The sequence below is a fragment of the Cibotium barometz genome, chromosome 2, assembly GCF_041138505.1.
Source record: "Cibotium barometz isolate CiBa-2024 chromosome 2, ASM4113850v1, whole genome shotgun sequence".
Classification (NCBI taxonomy): domain Eukaryota; kingdom Viridiplantae; phylum Streptophyta; class Polypodiopsida; order Cyatheales; family Cibotiaceae; genus Cibotium; species Cibotium barometz.
In genome coordinates this window covers 61,759,125-61,778,240 of record NC_141047.1, presented here as the reverse complement: position 1 = coordinate 61,778,240, position 19,116 = coordinate 61,759,125, and the positions used below count along the sequence as shown (strand labels likewise).

Here is a 19,116-nt window from a genome sequence, read left to right as displayed (position 1 = left end):
ATTAACCTCTATACAAGAGGGTTTAATCAAATTAACATGGGAGATTAGATATCTCTCTAAGGGCCACTTAGGGCCCTATGCCACTGGATCACTCCCACTCCCCTAGCCCACCATTCCATTTCAATCAAAGAGGCAGGTTTGTATTATCCCTTCTCTCTCTGGAATTAATAATTCCTAATTAAATTGGATGGTTTTTGCTAAGGAATTGGTCCTTGGATTAATTTGCGACCTCCCGAGTCCCTGTTCATGGCTCAATTCGTCTCGGAATTGCTCTGTTATCGTTTTGACAAAGTACGAATAGTAGGGAGCTCGGGTTCGAGGCGGTACGAGAAATCACTTGCTTTTCCCGCTTTTCCTAAATAATAGGGAATTTTTTCTGGCAATTGTAAATTTTATTTAAGATGTTAGGATTGCTAAGGCAAGGTCCAGTAGTGCGCTTGCGCCTTTAAATCTCACTTTTACCGCACGTAGGGTGGCGGAACGGCAATCCCTAAAATATAGCTGGTTCGACGGGACGTGCGAAATTCAAATCTCGCAGCAAGTTCTCACAATTTTATGGTATTGCGACTATCTTCCGATGCTCGCAAGTAAGTAGGAATGGTCGCGGTACGTACATAAACTACAATTCGGTTTCCTAGCCAAAATGTGGATTATAGCGGATGCAACTTGACAAAGAACAAGAGAGTAATGGAGTCGACGGAACTAAGTCCTTTTTTGAAATATGATAGAAGCTTACAAAGGTAGGCACATTACACCTTTAATTGGTATCAGAGTGTGGTGTTGTGGGTCCGGTGATGTCATAGAGCTTTGTGAATAGTGCAAGCAGTGAGCTCTCAGAGGCGGTCTAGCTAGCATGGCAATTGCAAATCTTGTGTACATCTAACTGAGAGTAGAGCTTGAAGCTTTGTAGCTTGTTTGGCTATGGCAAGCTTGTAGAGCTTGTGAGGAACTTGCTAATGGAGATCAATTGCGGTGCCAGATTGGAACTTCAAACACTCTAGTGTCTATAGTAGCAAAATTGTAGAAGGCAGCCCCTCGAGCAATCTTGCACACACACCACTTGTTGCTCCTAATATTTCTACACAAAGCAGTGGCTCTCTGCTGCAACAACACCATAGCTACAAGGTTTGAGCTCCATAGGGCATGCATACATTGTGTGGTGCTCTAGAAAACATGAATGCCAAGCGAGTATGTGCAAACTGCAACATATTTGAGCTGATTAAGAGCAACATACACAATAGAGAGAGAGAGTGTGTTTCTTGGAGCAACTGATTTCATGAGAGCAGTGCAGGTCTTGGAGCAATAGAAGCGTAGGAAATAGCATTAGTAGCTATAGTGGGCATAGCTATGGCGAGTAGGAGTCTTGCATCAATAGCATCTAGGCCTGGTTGAATTATTGATGTGTGTGTGTGTGGGGGTGGGTGGGTGTGTGCATGTGTAAATACACGATTCTGAGCAGTTGCACTGAGCAATTACACAAGAAGCAAGTGGTAGATTCGCAGAAGCAATTGAGCGCAGATAAGTGCCACTATTCAAGAATTAGTTAGAGTGCATTGTAATAGAAGCATAACAAGTGCTTGTGAGAGCCATGAGTTTTTGTAAAGCCTCATGTAGTGAGTGCCTGGTATAGCTACATGAGGTGGATTAGATACTAGAGCATGCCCTCGAATAGCCTTGCCAGAGACCTCACGTGCCATTTTATGGTCATGGAATGATGGATATATAGACCTTGTGGGTAGGTGCTTGTAGGATGCCGTGTCAACTTTGTTGCTCAGTTGCCATGTTGGCACTTTTATATGCATCATAGATCAATGTGGCAATGATTCCCTGATAGAGTAGTTTTGGCAATGATATTCTTATATGTGATTTTATGGCTGTAGTTATTTTGATCCACATACCAAAATAGTGTCAAAACTTTGCCAAATTTTCCCAGGAGAGTTGCATTGTTTATTTGTATTGCATATATGGTTTTTTTTGCTGAAATAGTGCAAAAGTACTCACAAAATTCTGCCAAAATTTTGCCAAGTATTCACAACCATTTTATGCATTGAGATTTTCAATGTATGCCAGTTTTCAGTCAGTCTTTTGAAGTGTGATTATGGCTTCCTTGCTAGAGAATGGATTGTTAAATACAAAAAAGTTGGATGACATGAAATTTTCTTATTAGAAGAAGCAAATCTACGATGTGGTTGTGCAGATAAAGTAGATCAAGTCCATTAAAATACAAGGTGTGAAGCCAAAAGACATGTCTCAAGGCAATTGGGACGTTTTAGGTGAGCTGGCAAAGACTACGATTAGACTTTCATTGTCAAAATCAATCTATTTCAATGTCAAGGACGTAGGCAGTGGTGTATATCCGTTATGGGAGAAATTGTGCAATCTTTATGAGAAGCAAAGCATTGCATCTCTAGTGTAGTGGCTAAAGAAGCTTGTGGACTATCTTATGAAGGAAGGGATGACGATCTTTCCTCACTTAAATAAGTTCAATGCCATATTTAGTCAGTTGCATGGACAAAACGTTCCCATTGTAAAAGCGATGTTTTTGCTTACTACTTTGCCAAAGAGTTGGGACACTTTCAAGATAGCAATAAGCAATAGTGTGACATCGATGGACTGAAGACTGTAGATGTTGCTAGTGTGTTACTCACAAAAGAAATGAATCATAAGAATGCTAGCAGCACAAAAAGTGGCAATGCGCTTATGATAAGAGGCAGATCCAGCTCAAGGGGGCAATCTTGTGACAGAGGTAGGTCTCGTAGCATTTCTCATAAATCACAAGGAGATCGAATGTTATTATTGTGGCAAAAAAGGCCATATGAAGAAAGACTAGCGTAAGTGGAAAAGAAAGCAAAAAAAGCAAGATAAAAAGGAGAACACTAAAAAAGATAACAAGGGCAAAGCCAAGGTTGAAGAGGCAGGTCTCATAGCATTTCTCATAATCACAAGGAGATTGAATGCTATTATTGTCGCAAAAAGGCCATATGAAGAAAGACTACCATAAGTGGAAAAGAAAGCAGAAAAAGCAGGATAAAACAAAGAAGAACACTAAAAAGATAACAAGGGTAAAGCCAAGGTTGAAGAGGCAAATACGATTGTCCATGGCAGGTACGATGGTGACATATGCTATGCTTCTACAATTGGTGATGCATTTCTCGTTGTTGCCATAGATAATATTCTATCACAAAATTGAATATTGGACTCAAGAGCACCTTTTCATGTTACTCCACATAGGGAGTGGTTTGTTTTATATGATGTGAATAGAAAAGAATGTGTGAGGGCAATGACAATGAGTGTGATATTGTGGAGTGGGAAATATGCATATAAAATTTGGCAATGGTTCATCCTTTATGCTCAAGAATGTACGACATGTACTGCATCTCACAAAGAGCTTGATTAGCATTGGACAACTTGACAATGGTGGGACAATGGTGGACACCATGTCATATTTGGTGATTCTTCATGGAAAATTACCAAAGGTATGTTGGTCATAGCTTATGGTCCTAAGTCTGGAACCCTCTACATGCTACATGTGTCTAGTGTAAAAATCATGTCATTGCAGTAACCAAGCAATCGTCTACTTCTTTATGGCATCGTGAGTTAGGCCATATGAGTCAAAAAGTAATAAAAATCTTATCTCGTTCTTGCTATATCCCTGACTTTAATTTTTTTGTTTTTGAAGTGTGTAATGATTGTTTGTTTGGCAAAACAAACTTTGTCATTGCATAAAGCTAGTGGCAAGAGGAAAAGTTAGCCCTTAGATTTGGCTCATAGTGATGTGTGTGGGCCTCTGCCAACTATATTGTTAGGAGGAGCTTCATACTTTGCTAAGTTTATAGATGATTACACACAAAAGGTTAGAGTGTATTCTCTCAAGTGCAAAGACAAAGTGCTTTTAGCTTTTCAAAACTTTATTGCACTAGTGGAGAATCAATGTGGTAGAAAGCTCAAGTGCTTACGTATAGATAATGGTGGAGAGTATGTCTCTAAAGCCTTCCACAACTTTTGTGACTCAAAGGGCATTAAAAGAGAGTTGACTGCTCCATATAATCCTCCACAAAATGGTGTAGCTAAGAGAATGAATCGCACAGCAAACACATATACCAGAGAGAGAGAGAGAGAAGTTGCCCGGCCATTATTTTTGCCGGTGCTTGTAATAATTTTGGAAACACTGTAGTTTAGGCGTGTTCACCGCATTTGCCAGATTATCTAATGGTTTTTGGGCAGAAGCTATGCACACTGTGGTTCATCTTATCAATTGATCACCTCATAAGTCTTTAGATGAGAAGGTTCCAAAGGAGCTATGGTTTGGGAAACCTCCATCTTATGGGCATCTTTGTCTTTTTGGCTGTGAAGAATATTGTTATATTCCTAAGGATATGCGGAATAAGCTTGATCCAAAGTCAAGGAACTGCATATTTCTTGGATATGGCTTGTCTGGCAAAATGGGATTTTGTTTATGGGATCCAAATGCTAGAAGTATTGTATGCAGCCATGATGTTATCTATAACAAAGAAACTTGCCTTAGAATCCTATGCCTACTAATGAGATATATAGAGTGGTGATTCAAGAAGATGGAATTGTGCACAATAGAGTGCCAGCTCCCGTGCTATATAAGGCTCAAACTTAAGTTCGAGGCTCTTGAGCTATATAAGGCTCGAACACAAGTTCGAGGCTCCTCAGCTACTATATTAGGCTCGAACTCAAGTTCGAGGCTCCTGAGCTATACAAGGCTCTCAAGTTCGAGGCTCCTAAGCTATATTAGGCTTGATCTTAAGTTCGAGGCTCCTAAGCTATACAAAGATCGAACTCAAGTTCAAGGCTACTGTGCTATACGAGACCGCCGAGATGACACGACAACGCTATGCGGGCTGTGAGTAGTGGAGTCGGGGGGGATTGGCGGGGGCGGGGCGCTAGGCGTGCGGAGTTGCGTGTAATGTGCCTACCTTTGTAAGCTTTAGTTCAAGTTCTAATTTATAGCTCAGTTTTCCGTCTACACTATTTTCAATTTTTCTTTCATAATATTCGTCTAGTGTGAACCAAATTTTGGCCAAGGAGCCGAGGTGTGCACCGACCATTTAAAGTTATGCACGTACCTGCGTCCCTCTTGGACTACTCGCGAGCATTGCAAGAGAGTAGCATACCATACATTTGTGAGAACTTGCCACAGAATTTAAATTCCTCACATCCCGTTTAACTGGCTATAAATTAGGGATTACCGTTCCGCTACCTTACGTGCGAAAAAATTCAAATTTAAGGGCGCAAGCGCACTATTAGACCTTGCCTTGGCGATCCCCACATCTTAAACAAAAATTTTGACTTCTGGAAAAAAATCCCTATTATTTAGGAAAAGTGAAAAAAGCAAGAGATTTCTCGTACTGCCTCGCACCCGAACTCCCTACTGGCCGTACTCCGTAGAAACAATAACGGAGCTTTTTCGAGATGATTTAGACCATGAACGGGGCCTCGAAAAATTGCAAATTAATTCAAGTTTTAATCCTTAGTGTAAAGCATTCAAATTATTTATCTAATTTTTTTTAGAGAGAGAAAGAGGATAATATCAAAACTTGCCAATTAGGAATGGTGGGCTAGGCACATGGGGGCATGTGGACTGATCCTAGGTGGCAAGGGGATCAATTTAGCAACATAGGGGCGTTTTAAATTTGCTAAATATAGGTAGTGACTGGGCAGGACCCCCAAAAGCCTATAAATACGCGATCTTTCTTCTCTCTAGTCCAGGGCATTTAGAGAAAGAGGATAATATCAAAACTTCCCAATTAGGAATGGTGGGCTAGGCACATGGGGGCATGTGGACTGATCCTAGTTGGCAAGGGGATCAATTTAGCAACATAATAGCATTTTAAGTTCTGCTAAATATAGGCAGTGTGACTGGGCAAGACCCCCAAAAGTCTATACATACGCGATCTTTCTTCTCTCTAGCCCAGGGCATTGAGTTTTGGACTTAATCTAAAGCGCTTAAGGTAAGCTCCTAGCCTTAATCTAGCTTAGTAATTAAGAATGTTTAGTAATTCTTTAATTAGCTTCTCCATTTTCTAGGATTAATTAATAATCCTAGAGAGAGAAAACTTGAAAAATATCTTAAACTCATCCAATTAATGAGTTTAAGGGCTTCATAATTTTCTATTTAATCTTTTAAGCATGTTTAACCATTCTCTCTCTCTTAATTACTCATGTGATTAGCATAAATCATATAATTCAAAAAAAGTTAATTACTTTTAGAGAGATAATATATCTCTACTTAAAATTAAACTAAACCCTCTTAACCAAGGGTGTATTAGACATTTAATTTTATGATTATGTAGTTGGATTAGTGAAAGATTATATCTAGTCAGTGATTTTCTAGAGAGAGGTGTGATTTTTAGCCTAAAATTAGATATTTCTAGAGCCAAAAATTTTTATTTTATGTGGAATGACCTGAGGAAACCATTGGTGAAGTTCGTTTTTTATTTTGTTACGTTTTAAGTGAGATATGACCGTTTTAAGCTAGTTTTCGCAAGATGCCTCCGCGGCGTAACAAGGAAGCGGCTACCAATTCCAATGTAGCCGGACATGATGAGGATCGTGTCATGGTCCCTATTGTTAGAGAGGTAAGACAGGTAAGACCTTATGCGAGGGTCGCAATCCCCTTAATGGCGCAAGTTAAAGTTAGTGGCAAAGTTGGTCCAATTTTTTTAGTTTGCATAGTATTTCTTTATTAGCATATGCAAATAGGATACCCAAATGATGAAATAGGCTTTTTGTATTAAGTTGTTCAAGTTTTTGAAAGGGCACCAGAATTGAATGGTGAAGACACCTTATAATATTACCAAAAGCTCTCTGGTGGCGCCCAGGTCTCTCTTTGCGTAGCATCTCTCTAATCGGGACCAAGTGGGACACAGCTCTCTCTCTCTCTCTCTCTCTCTCTCTCCGATGCCTGCGTTATCTCTTCCCCTCTTATATGTAGTACAAGCAAGGATATATGGTGTCTTTTGGTTGCAATGCCATGATTTTGAGTATGCACTTCAAGCCCTTCTTAACCCTCAAGCCTAGCGCACACACAGGCTCATCTTTTTCAAGCTCAATCTCTTCTGCGCAGCAGTAGGGACACATATGTTTGAGCTGTTGTGTGAGATAGAGGCGCAAAGCTCCTGAAGTAGCCAAGGAGCCTCGGAGGAGGTGAGTAGCTGCCTAGACAGAGACATATACTATGTAACACTATGGTTTTAAATACCATTAGTTTTGTCTCTCTCTCCCACACGGATGCCATGCAAGAAGGCACGTGGACCCTTCTTGCATGGCATCCGTGCAGCACTCCAGTCTCCCTCCCCCTGTCTCTCTCATTCTCGGTCTCTTGCTCTGCCTCCTCCCATCTCTGTGCAGAGCGTGTTAGCCAACACATGAGACAGCCCTCCCCTCCCATCCCTTCTCTGGAGGGGCTTGACAGAGAGTGCCTCTCTTGCTCTGCCTCCTCCCATCTTTGTGAAAAGCGTGTAAGCCAACACGTGAGATAGCCCTCCCTTCCCATCCCATCCCTTCTCTGGAGGGGCTCGCCAGAGAGTGTCTCCTGTGTAGAGCGTGAGACAGAAATTGCCTGTGCAAGATACTTCTGTGCACCATACAGAAAGGGCAGGCAAGACAGGAGAGGCAGGGCGGGGTAATGCCAGGAGGCGACATTAGACAAAGGGAAAGGCTAGAGAGGCATCAGTAGAGAGAAATTTCTTAAAGGCGCAGAGAGGGGGAGGCGGCCAGTGGTGAGGGAGAGAGCGCATGAGGACAGGAGTGTGCAGTAGGGGAGGGGATTTCCAGAGAAGGAGGCTACCACGAGGGAGGTGAGCATAGGAGGGCAGGCATGGCTCAAACCAGGAGAGAGGAAGAGAGAGAGGACGCCAGGGTAGGAGAGAGAAGAGGAGAGAGAGGGGGGAGAGAGTAGAGAGAGGGGAAAGTCGTTTACCCTTAAAGCATTACAGTGGCATTAATGTAATGCTCTCCAACGATAAGGAGGTGAATAGACCACTCCAATGAAATACGAGTGCCTATGTTTTCTATTGGTCATTCAAGTTAAAAAGAATGTTTTCCTAAACATTGTTTGATTGTACATTAAGGTATATATTATGTTTCAATTATTCTTTTCAAGGAATGGTTTTAATTTTCCTCCACGTCCAAACGATCGGCCGTGATTGGCATTACGGTCAAGGCACTCAGAAGGCGACAAGTCTTAGTCGCAAATGCTTAAGCTTTAAATTTAGCCTACCTCTTATGGCTAGCCTTGCCGAGGTAGTTGAGCTGTCGGTTTTCTTGGCAGAAGAGACTGGGGGTGCAAGTACAACGCCGCCAAGGGTGGACCACATCCAGTTCAGATGGGGGTCCCTTGGTATTAGACCCTTCACCATGGTTCGTGGTCCTTGGGCGTCGGGATTCTAGATAGTCCGATCGTGTTTTGGGTTTTTTGTGGAGGTGGTCAAGCGAGGATCACACCTTACCTAAGGTTGGGGGTCCCCTGGACGAAGCGTTGTAAATCTACTTTCAAGTATATGGTTCAAGATTCTAGCTTAATATTTTTATACAATGCTTTTATCTATCTACCACTGTTTGAAGGGCTGTTTTAATGAACAACGTAACAGAAATAACCTAAAGGAACCATTGCTTTAAATGTATAAACAGTGTGGTAGTAATTAGATAACCTATGACAGGTGCGTGCAAGGTGGAAAGTGGGAGATTGATCGCCCTGACGGCACCTTTCTAACGGCGGATGGGTGGACCCGATGAGTTGGGTAGCTTTCCAACAGTTTAGCATTAAGACGAGTAACTTAAGATTGTCTTTCTCACCTTAGGGGAAAGTATAATCTGCCAGGCCTTAAGGTTGCCGGGATTGTATCATGAACCAAGGGTACCCGAATAGATTAAGTCCCTCATCTTTGGGGAAAGCATAGTTTGCCAGGCCTCAGGGTGTCGAAACTATGCCATGAACCAAGGGTGAACATACTTCTGCATTCCGCAGCCGTCCAATGGCTGGGTTGAGTGCGTGACGGGGATTAGTTGACTATAGGTGATGACCACGCTCAAATTTTGCGAAGTAGAACTAGGTTAGGCTCCATTGGCTCGTATCCACGCACATTGATGAGCGCGAATGCGAAAAAGGAGACAACACCAAAAATTTCAACGAAACAACCTCGATGGCCCTCGAACAGAACAATTGCCTTCATGCCTCTCTATACCCAAGTGATAGAAACACCAGCGACGACCACAATACATACACAGATTGGTTCCATCCTTACACTTGACATACATAAGATTTCCATGAGACAACTAAAAAACTGAAATTGGAGACTGCGACACATTGGAATCAGAAAACTTGTCACACCATTGATTATATACAAGTCTTTACAAGAGAGAGATAGCCACCATGCTTCTCTCGAAACCATACAAACTCCCCATGTACATCACCATCCTGACAACAGAACATGCCAAGTCTTCACAGCTTTTCCTTCTTCTTCACTTTCTTCACACACAAGAACTTCGCAGATCGGACACCACAATTTGCAGGGAGCACCACTCAACCTCGAATACATAAGAAGAGAATCACTCTTTCCTCTTCTAACCTCGATGGTGAAGCCTACATACCCAAAGTGAAGACACCTAGTGAAAGCCGAAGCTATGGAAACAAGAGCTGCCGTCGAAGCTAGCTCGCAATGATGGGGACGATGGCGGCGACGGATAAGGGCGATGAAGACTCTATCACACTCTCTCTCACTCTTCACTCCCTCTCCTTTGCTTTTCTCCCCCCTTTTCTTTCTTTCTTTTCTCTTATAAAGGGGAACAGTCACGGCGCCGTGATTGTCCCAAATTTTTTTTATTTTTTTTTTCAAAATTTTTTGGCCAAAAACCTTGAAAAACAGTACATAAGACTTTTTTGTGAAGGAAGTAGCCCCAGAAGTCCCCAGAAGCGACGAAATGGACACCGAAACCGCCGGAACTCGCAAGTCGAGCTGCGAATGCATAGAAACACCGAAATAGCATCTCGCATGCGCGCAACGTGGACGCCAATTGGAAATCTCACTGGAACCTTCCCACCTTCACACATATCGACCTCATAGGAGTCGATTCACACGCACTCGAACAAAACTGAAAGCCTATATACATTGCCGTATGCACAAGACAGGCATGGTTTTTCGGGGGTGCACCATCATGCCCAACCCACACGTTGAGCATTCATGCTCAACCCAAAACATTCTTTACGTCGAAAACTGTAGCTCTTTCAAAGTAGAGCTTCAACCTGACTCCATTCACCTGATGTCGCAAATAGGACCCATCCATCCTTTGCAAGCTGCTAGGTACCATTGCGAAAAGCTTTCTTCACCACATAAGGACCTGTCCACTTCTTGCGAAACTTCGTTTGAAAAGTAAAATCAAGTGCACTTTCATACTTCATGACCAAATTACCTTCAATAATATGCTTTGCCGGCAACTTCTCATTGAACTTCGCTATCCTGCGCTCACTCTGCTGAGTATAAAAATCACATGCTTGATCCCTATCCATCTGAAGAACCTGTAAAAAAGCAATCCTCTTCTTGAGACTTTCATCTTCATCTTGACCATGCATCTGCAAAGTCTTCAATACACCCATTTGAACATGCAAAGGCAAAATTGCCTCCTTGCCATAGACCAGATCATAGGGAGTAAAATGCGAAGCCACTTTGTAAGATGTCCTGTAAGCCCACAAACACTTCTCCAAGTTGGACTCCCATGCTTCAGGATGATCGTACACATACTTCGTCAGCATCCTTATGATTTGACCATTTGTGTTCTCGACTAAACCATTACATTGAGGGTGATAAGGAGATGAAAACCGGTGTTGAATTCCCATCTTATCCACAAGAGTTTCCACAAGCTCACTACAAAATCCCTGACCCCTATTTGATATCAAAACAAGCGGCACACCAAAGCGACAACATATTTGATCATAAAGAAAAGCCGCTACCACTTTTGCATTCACGTCTCTCACTGCCTTTGCCTCAACCCACCTGGTTAGATAATCAATGGCAAGCACCACATACTTCTTTCCGCTCGAAGACCTCGGAAGGGAACCAATAGCATCGATTCCCCACTTCTCAAATGCATCATAAGCAATGATACTTCCTTGTGGCTGTGACAACAACCTTCTTTGACCACTAACTTGACATGGATGACAAGTTTTGCACCAGTAATGAACATCTCTTACCAATGAAGGCCACCAAAAACCTGCTCTCAAAATGTGAAACAGAAACTGGTCTTTCCCCTGATGTCCGCTCTCATCATGACATTGACGCAATATAAGCCCAATCTCTTCTTTGAAAGGCACCCTTCTTAGAACTCCATCCCTACCCAAAGCCATAAGATCCTCGCCGATCTTAGTGTAGTGACGAGCCTTCATTACAATCCTTCTCTTCTACACTCTTGTCATAGAGTCTGGACATTGACCTGAATCAAAGAAAGCTTCTACATCCTTAAGAGTCTCCCTTCCTACATACGTAGCCTGTGGTACCTGTAAACCCATGACATGACTTTGAAGCTTTTCACTAGCCAAAGCGTCAGCAAGGTGATTCTTCTCCCTCGATACATGCTTGAACTGAATCACTTCAAACTCCTTAGCAAGCTTCTTTATACCATAGAACCATGTCTTCATTGAATCTTTCTTAACCTGCCATAGACCAAGTAATTGCTTGATCACCAAGAGGGCATCCCCTTGACAATTAGCCTCGAAATCCCAAACTCCTTACACTATTTGAGACCCAAGTACAAAGCCAAATACTCTGCTTCATTGTTAGTGTGGACATCATCAAGATCATATGCCTGTTTAAAAATGATCTCACCTTGAGGATCCTGTATGACAACTCCACCACTTGCTCGTTGGAGAACCTTACGATATGCTCCATAAAACCACAAGGTAAACGCCTCCCCAATATCAGCTTCTTCATCAAGATTTGCTTCTACCATCCTGGGATAAGAAGGCATATTTGCCTCTTTATTGACTAGAACATCTGCCAACTGAGACTTCTTCGAACGATCAATCTGAAAATCAAACTCGTACTCTTGTAATTCCAAAACCCACTTCATGATACGCTTGCCTGGCTTTAGATGCATGACCACATCAGGTAACATATTCGATGATGTCAAAACCACAAACTTCTTTGGAAGCAAATAAACTTTAAATTTCCTGCAAGCAAACACCAAGGCATATACCCACTGCTCCATGTCTGTATAAATCATTTCACTGGGACTCTTGACCTTGCTTTCAAAATAAATTGGCTTCAGATTCTTCCCATGTTTTTGAAATAATGCCGCTCCAAATGCAACAGTACCAACAGTGAGTGAAACATAGAAAACATCTTCACGATTGGGTGGACTCACCACTGGAAGCTGACATAATACATCTTTAATTTTGTCAAATGCCTCCTGAGCTTCTTCTGTCCATACAAAACCTTGAATACGTTGACTTAGCTTTTGCAAAGGGTAAACATATTGAGCTAGCATCCAAAAGAAGCGAGTCAGATAGTGAAGCTTATGAACAAATGAAGCCAAACTCTGCACACTTGATGGTGGATCCATCAACAAAAAGGCTTTCACTTTCTCTGGATCAGCTTCTATACCATTCTGTGAAACCACATGACCTAGTAAATGTACTCTCGCCTGGGCGATCTTACACTTCTTTGGATTAAGCTGTCCATCTTCTTCATCTAGCCTCTTGAAACATAGTTCAAGCTTTGACAAATGCTCCTTTCTAGAGCTAAAACATCCAATATCATCCATGAAAACATTGAGGAACTTAGCCAGAAATGGTGCAAACACCTTGTTCATCCACCTTTGAAATGTAGCATAAGTGTTCATGAGACCAAAAGGCATCCTCCTATACGCAAAACATCCCCACGCCGTAATAAAGGTAGTCTTCAACTGATCTTCTTCTGCAATGGGAATCTGAAAATACCCAGAAAAGCCATCCAAAATGGAATAACGCTCATGTCCCGCCACTTGGTTGAGAATTTCATCCTGAAAAGGAAGAGGATAGTGATCCCTCTTCGTCGCAGCATTAAGGGGATTATAATCAACACACACTCTCAACTTGCCATTCTTTTTTGGAGTAATGACAACAGGCGATACCCATTCAGATTCCTTGATAGGAAAGATAAAACCTGCTTCCAAAAGCTTTGTCACCTCTTCATGTAGTGCTTCTCTTTGGATGACTCCCAACCTTCGCAGCTTTTGAACCTTCGGCTTAGCTCCTTCCTTAAGCAATATGTGATGTTCTACTCCTTTTGCACCTCGCAAATCTGTATACTCTGTAACGAATAGCTTTGGGAATTTCTCACTCATAGCTACATAATCATCTTTCTCCTTCTCTGTTAAATCGTCCCCAAGCATACTTCGAACATCCACTTGAGACGAAATAGCAAGAGACTCCACAGGTTTCACACATGCTTTAGGCACACCCTTCTTCTTCTTTGTGATTTCCTCGACACTGATGCTAAACAAATCAGGGCTTATCTCCAACAAATCGTCATGCACATCCTCTTCTGAAGTGGTCGAACACTCAATATCACTGTCATAAGAACTATATCCATCATCACTTGTCTTCGACTTGTCCCTTTCTTCCAATGGATGAAAGTGAGACTCCTTTGACTGCATATTGTATACCACAATCCTTCCTCTAGACTTTTCTGGAACAGTCAACAAACCCGTCTTCCAATCTTGACTAGCTCCTGAAGCTATCAACCACGGATGACCCAAAATCACAGGATAGGCATTCTCCTTCGCACGCATGACATAGAAATCCACCATACAGTCGATCCCCAACACCTTGACATGAACATCCTGCGCTATACCAAGACATCTCACCTTCTTATGATTTGCCATTCGCATGTGAATAGTGGCTCTCGCCGTAACTTTAGCACCAATTTCTTTACAAGTGGCCTCTGTCATGACGCAGACTTGCGCACCGCCATCTACATAGGCCTATATCCTGGAAGATTTACCCATTATAATGTCAATGATAGGATTGACGTCCACTGGATGACCAACCTTTAGCATCAAGGCATCAACTTTCTTCGGCTTGGCTTTTGAAATCCGCGTGCTCACGCATTTACTCCATTGCCTTCTCAACTTTGAATTGAGACCAACCACCTGTCCAAAAGTGATGTTAGCCTTTTGGTTACGAAGATCCTGCACAAGGTCATATTCCTCAACCCCCTGACCCAAGACAAAATCATGTTGACGTATAGTCCTTCGCTTCCTTGCACACTTGCTACTCTTTGGCTTGTCATCTACCTTAGCTTTCCCTTTCTTTCGCCTCAACTCTCTTTCCTCTTCAATTTCTTTATCTCTTTCCTCCCTTGCCCTTTTGTTTGCCATGACATCAACATCACTCCCATCAATGGAAATTACATTGACTCTACCTGCTTCATCAGGCGCACCTATAGGGAGATTAGGAGGTTGTTGAGCTCCTCTCGCATCCTATGGAACATATTGCGCATCTCCATGACCTCGACCATAAAGAGGATACATGGCCCCTCTTTCCCTCGGAGGATACGGACACTGCGGTGCATAGTGGCCTTCTTCCACACAATTATAACACCTGCCATACACTGCCCTGCCTCTTCCACCTCCTCGACCTTGAGCTCTATCTTGTTGGGCAGGCCTTCCTCGATCAAACATATTCAAACGCAGCTCATTCATCTGTTGAGGAAGGTCCTGTAAAGATCTCATCACATCAGGATCATGGTTAACTGATGGTGCTCTTGCATTTCCTTCATCCTCGACCTCTTGTCGATGAGGTATAAACACTCCTCCAGCAGGACCCTCACTCTCATGCTCCCACTTTCTCTTTATCTTCCTGCTCTTTTGACATGCCAAATTCAAAGCTTCTTCAAACGTATCCGGCTCTTCCAAATCCACTTTCTTCCTAGCTTTTGGGTGAAGACAAGCAAGGAAACTCTTCAGCTTGAAATAGTTGCCCTGTTGGACAGCTGTCACCTCCTCAAGCTGTCTCCAACAATCCTCAAACCGGCGTTGAAAGCTTCGAAATTCCTCCCTTGGATCCTGTCGCAAATCCTTTAACTTAGCATCGGCTTCGGCAGCTGAAACCCTTTGCCCAAATCGAACAAGAAACGCTTGACAAAATCGAGCCCAATCCCCTCGAACCTGAGCATCCAACCCATTCCACCATTTTTTTGCTTCACCTCGTAGCACCAAAGCAATGGTATGTAATTTACCTTCATCATTCACAACTCGCATTGATAGCATAAACAACTCATAATCTGCGAGCCAATCTTCAGGAACTTCCTTGCCGGTAAAAATCGGATAATTCGTCGAACCCATGGCGATCCTTTCTTCTTCCCAACCACAGAACACTGTCACAGAAGACTTCTTGAGTGCCCAACCCTGGAAAATCTACGCTCCTCAGTGGGGGCACCAATTTGATGATGAGCGCGAATGCGGAAAAGGACACAACACCAGAAAACCCTCAACGAAACAACCTCGATGGCCCTCGAACAGAACAATTGCCTTCATGCCTCTCTATACCCAAGTGATAGAAACACCAGCGACGACCACAATACATACACAGATTGGTTCCATCCTTACACTTGACATACATAAGATTTCCATGAGACAACTAAAAAACTGAAATTGGAGACTGCGACACACTGGAATCAGAAAACCTGTCACACCATTGATTATATACAAGTCTTTACAAGAGAGAGATAGCCACCATGCTTCTCTCGAAACCATACAAACTCCCCATGTACATCACCATCCTAACAACAGAACATGCCAAGTCTTCACAGCTTTTCCTTCTTCCTCACTTTCTTCACACACAAGAAGTTCGCAAATTAGACACCACAATTTGCAGGGAGCACCACTCAACCTCGAATACATAAGAAGAGAATCACTCTTTCCTCTTCTACCCTCGATGGCGAAGCCTACATACCCAAAGTGAAGACACCTAGTGAAAGCCGAAGCTATGGAAACAAGAGCTGCCGTCGAAGCTAGCTCGCAATGATGGGGACTATGGCGGTGGAGGATAAGGGCGATGAAGACTCTATCACACTCTCTCTCACTCTTCACTCCCTCTCCTCTGCTTTTCTCCCCCCTTTTCTTTCTTTCTTTTCTCTTATAAAGGGGAACAATCACGGTGCCGTGATTGTCCCAATTTTTTTTTTTCAAATTTGTTTGGCCAAAAACCTCCAAAAACAGTATATAAGACTTTTTTGTGAAGGAAGTAGCCCCAGAAGTCCCCAGAAGCGACGAAATGGACACCGAAACCGCCGGAACTCGCAAGTCGAGCCACGAACGCATAGAAACACCGAAATAGCATCTTGCGTGCGTGCAATGTGGACGCCAATTGGAAATCTCGCTGGAACCTTCCCACCTTCACACATATCAACCTCATAGGAGTCGATTCACACGCACTCGAACAAAACTGAAAGCCTATATACATTGCCGTATGCACAAGACGGGCATGGTTTTTCGGGGGTGCACCAACGTTGGTGCAAGGTCCGAGTGTCGTCCATTGGAATTTCGTTAGAAGCCTAGTCGACTACTAAGAGGTAACATCCAGCCATCTAACCTTAGGAGGTTGGGAGGGTCGGCACCTCACACTGCGGATGTTGGGGGTGGCGGGGTGCAGAGGGTAGAGGAGGGGGGTAGGGGAGCTATGGTGGCAGGGGCCAAGTGCGGTGGCAGAGGCGTATGCACAAGACGGGGCATGGTTTTTCGGGGGTGCACCAACGTTGGTGCAAGGTCCGAGTGTCGTCCATTGGAATTTCGTTAGAAGCCTAGTCGACTACTAAGAGGTAACATCCAGCCATCTAACCTTAGGAGGTTGGGAGGGTCGGCACCTCACACTGCGGAGGTTGGGGGTGGCGGGGTGCAGAGGGTAGAGGAGGGGGGTAGGGGAGCTATGGTGGCAGGGGCCAAGTGCGGTGGCAGAGGCGGGCTACGGGGTGCGTAAGCTGAGAGGTTTGGGGACGAAGGGTGGATCTTGGGTCTGCTCCCGCTCAGAGTTATAGGGAGGAGAGAGAAAGAGGACGTGAGAAAAAAAAAGAAAAAAAGCAAAAAATAAATATTAAAAAAATAATTAATTAAAAATAATAAAAATAATAAAAATAAAATAGAGAGAGAGAGAGTTAGAAAGAGAGAAGACGAGAAAGAAAAATAGAGAGAGAGAAGACTGAGAAGAGAGAAAGTGTAAGAGAGAGATAGAGAGAAAAGTTAGAGAGAGAAAGAATGTGCGAAGAGAGAGAAGAACTTGCAAGGGTTAGAGAACCCTAGATCAACCAACAGAAACGGTGGATATAAGGGACAAGTGGGCGGCAGCCAGGGGGGCGGCGTGCGTGTGGGCGGTGATGGCAGAAATAATTAACTACAAAAAAAAAGTTAAAAATGGAAAGAGAGAGAGCACACGCATTTCCACGAGGATAGGGCGCGGGGCAAGCACCGGGGTGTGAAAAATCACTGCGGACAGGCAGCATAGCATCTTGAATGCGTTTTGAGAGCTATGGGCCGGCGCTCAGGGTGGGTTTTTCGTCCTTCCGGTGGGGCCAAAAAATCTAAAAAAAAGTCATCAATGAGCTTAGGAAAAAGATGAGAGATTAACTAACAGAAAAAGATGAGAGATTAACTAACAGAAAAAATAAATTTTCTTATTTCGGGTTCCGAGTGACGGGCGGGTGCCCAAATGGGCGGTCGGACACGATCGAGCGGCCACCAGTGTGAAACAGACATGTTTGATATCAATGCAACCGATTCGACAAAATGACTCCTAATCTACCTATGGCGAGCCTTATTTGGAAATTATGTGTGCGTAAAACGAGATTTTTGGTCAAAACGGGCTTAGGCACAAAGCGACAAAAGCCTAGTTTTTCAGGCATGCATAACTCATGCATACGGGCAGGGCCTAAATTTGACGGGTGCCTATGAAATTTTTTATGACAGGCAATTTTTTTTTCCGCCTTTCACTTGACAGGTTTCAACAAAAAAGTTCTTGTCAAATGACAGGTAAATTTATATCAACACAGATACCATAAAAAGAAGACACATAAAATAGAGAATAACCTACGGACCGGCTCTCTTTGAAATCACATTCATGCATATCTTGCCAGTGCAAAATCCCTAATCATCAAAAGATATCAAATAAAAAACCACTAGATCACAATAAACCTCGGACAAAAGACTGAAAATGTGAACAATCATCAAAGTTGTGCAATCCAAAAATCACTCTAATGGCATAGCTCTCCTCTTTTTTGCTTTACCCCAAATATCAAACACATCATCCGAGTCAATCAAAGAACTCCCACGTGCATCAATAGATAGAAACATCAAAGCATCCAAAATGTCTAGTCGTAAGCCAGATCTTGAGGTACTTTTGATGAAATTTTGGCGAGAAAAACTGCGCTCACATGCAGCAGTACTTGCTGGAACAACCAAACTTAATTGCCATAAATGCATCATTCTGGGATATAAATCCCACCGTCTTGGTTGCGCTGCACACTTCCCATGCATCATGTATACTCTTATTTCCTTGTGATTCGTGAACCCTTTCATACCTTGACCGGCCACCCATCACAGTGCCACGCCCGCCGCCCAGTGCCCATGTGTGTGTAGACTGTAGTGTTTAAACTTTGAATACCAAAACCCTTGTGAACCCTTCCATACCTTGACCGGCCACCTGTTCACAGCGCCCGCGCCCAGTGCCCACACATGGCCATTGGAAATTTAGTAATAATTACTAAGCATGTCAAATTTCAATTGACTGGTAGTATTTGGAATAGCTTGTCGAGGTGACAGGCAAATTTTTTTCTCGGGCTTGTCATTTGACAGGAATTTTTTTCAACTACCTTTTTTGACAGGCAAAATGGCCCTTGACAGGAAAAACAGCCGTCAAATTTAGGCCCTGGACCATACGGGGTTAGTTGGCCGAGCTGATTCATAGGCATGTTTATCTCATGGGATACTATGCTCGTGCCAAACCTCACCTATGTTGGAGCATCGTTTCACCTATTTTGGTGTGGCCAACTCGGGCACCTAGAAAAGGTATCCCGAGAGGCGAAAACGCTATCCCATGCTCCGATTTGTCTCAAATCACACCGG

The 19,116-nt window shown here is 43.2% G+C and overlaps 1 protein-coding gene and 1 pseudogene across 1 annotated transcript; both read right to left on the bottom strand.

Annotated features, from left to right (window-relative positions):
* Positions 1-13,181: 13,181 nt before the first annotated feature.
* On the bottom strand, positions 13,182-14,049 carry LOC147641320 (uncharacterized; annotated as a pseudogene).
* A 432-nt stretch (positions 14,050-14,481) lies between these two features.
* Positions 14,482-15,345, bottom strand: LOC147641319 (uncharacterized). Its single transcript, XM_086812180.1, has one exon. It carries the CDS (start codon positions 15,343-15,345, stop codon positions 14,482-14,484), a length of 864 nt encoding a protein of 287 aa, XP_086668306.1.
* Between the last annotated feature and the right edge of the window lie 3,771 nt (positions 15,346-19,116).